This window comes from Osmia bicornis, chromosome 2 (assembly GCF_907164935.1).
Source record: "Osmia bicornis bicornis chromosome 2, iOsmBic2.1, whole genome shotgun sequence".
Taxonomy (NCBI): Eukaryota; Metazoa; Arthropoda; class Insecta; order Hymenoptera; family Megachilidae; genus Osmia; species Osmia bicornis.
Window position 1 is genome coordinate 12,259,417 of NC_060217.1, and position 641 is coordinate 12,260,057.

General features: G+C 42.6%; 1 protein-coding gene across 1 annotated transcript; it reads right to left on the reverse strand.

The window, feature by feature from the left end:
• Nucleotides 1-90: 90 nt before the first annotated feature.
• Nucleotides 91-559, reverse strand: LOC114879828. The gene is made up of 2 exons (XM_029195148.2): nt 318-559; nt 91-252 (listed from the first exon to the last, which is right to left on the reverse strand). The coding sequence occupies exons 1-2, from the start codon at nt 557-559 to the stop codon at nt 93-95; spliced, it is 402 nt and encodes a 133-aa protein (XP_029050981.1). The 3' UTR covers nt 91-92.
• Between the last annotated feature and the right edge of the window lie 82 nt (nt 560-641).

The following is a 641-nucleotide window of genomic DNA, read 5'->3' on the forward strand; positions in this document are numbered from 1 at the left end:
CGTATAAATAAATAAAGTTGAAACCATTGAAATAAATCATCGATAATAAAATTTCAATAGATTTATCGATGATCTATAACGTGGATCAACCTTTATACTTTGAAGGGTATTCCGGTGAATTTTTCAACCGGTAAACCTCGTTGACTGCGTCGTATCAGAATCTCGTTAACGATGAATTCCGCTTGTTGCCTGGGGAAGTGTAATCTAGGATCCCTCGTTCGAGGTATCAGGGGCTTCGAGAACCAGCCGTATCTGCGAACGGTAAACGACGCGTAAAAACGTTTCGAAAAATGAGAAAATGAAAAATTGTATCCTACTCCATGTTCACAGACGGCGGCCTAAACTGATAGATATCCGTTGGCACCGAGATCAGACGTTTTGTAATTAAATCGACGTACTCTTGTTGCACTTCGGACGCCGGGATGACGTCGTGTTTCGCGTAAAATTTCCCGGTCAATGGTTGACTCTTCGCGATCGCGACGAATTCTTCTTGTAGCTTTATGTACTTTTTCTCTTTCTCGAATCTCTCGGTGTACACCCGTAATTTCAAAGGATCCATATCGCGTTGATTTCCTGAATTCACGGAAATTTTGTAGGCGGATCGAGGTTTCGGCGGTGGAGTGAAGTGCACGCACAAGTAA

Coding starts and splice junctions, on each gene's coding strand:
- LOC114879828 (XM_029195148.2), bottom strand. CDS start 559: ATGGATCCTTTGAAATTACGGGTGTACACCGAGAGATTCGAGAAAGAG. Junction 253..317: donor CCGCCGTCTGTGAACATGGA/GTAGGATACAAT, acceptor TACCGTTCGCAG/ATACGGCTGGTTCTCGAAGC.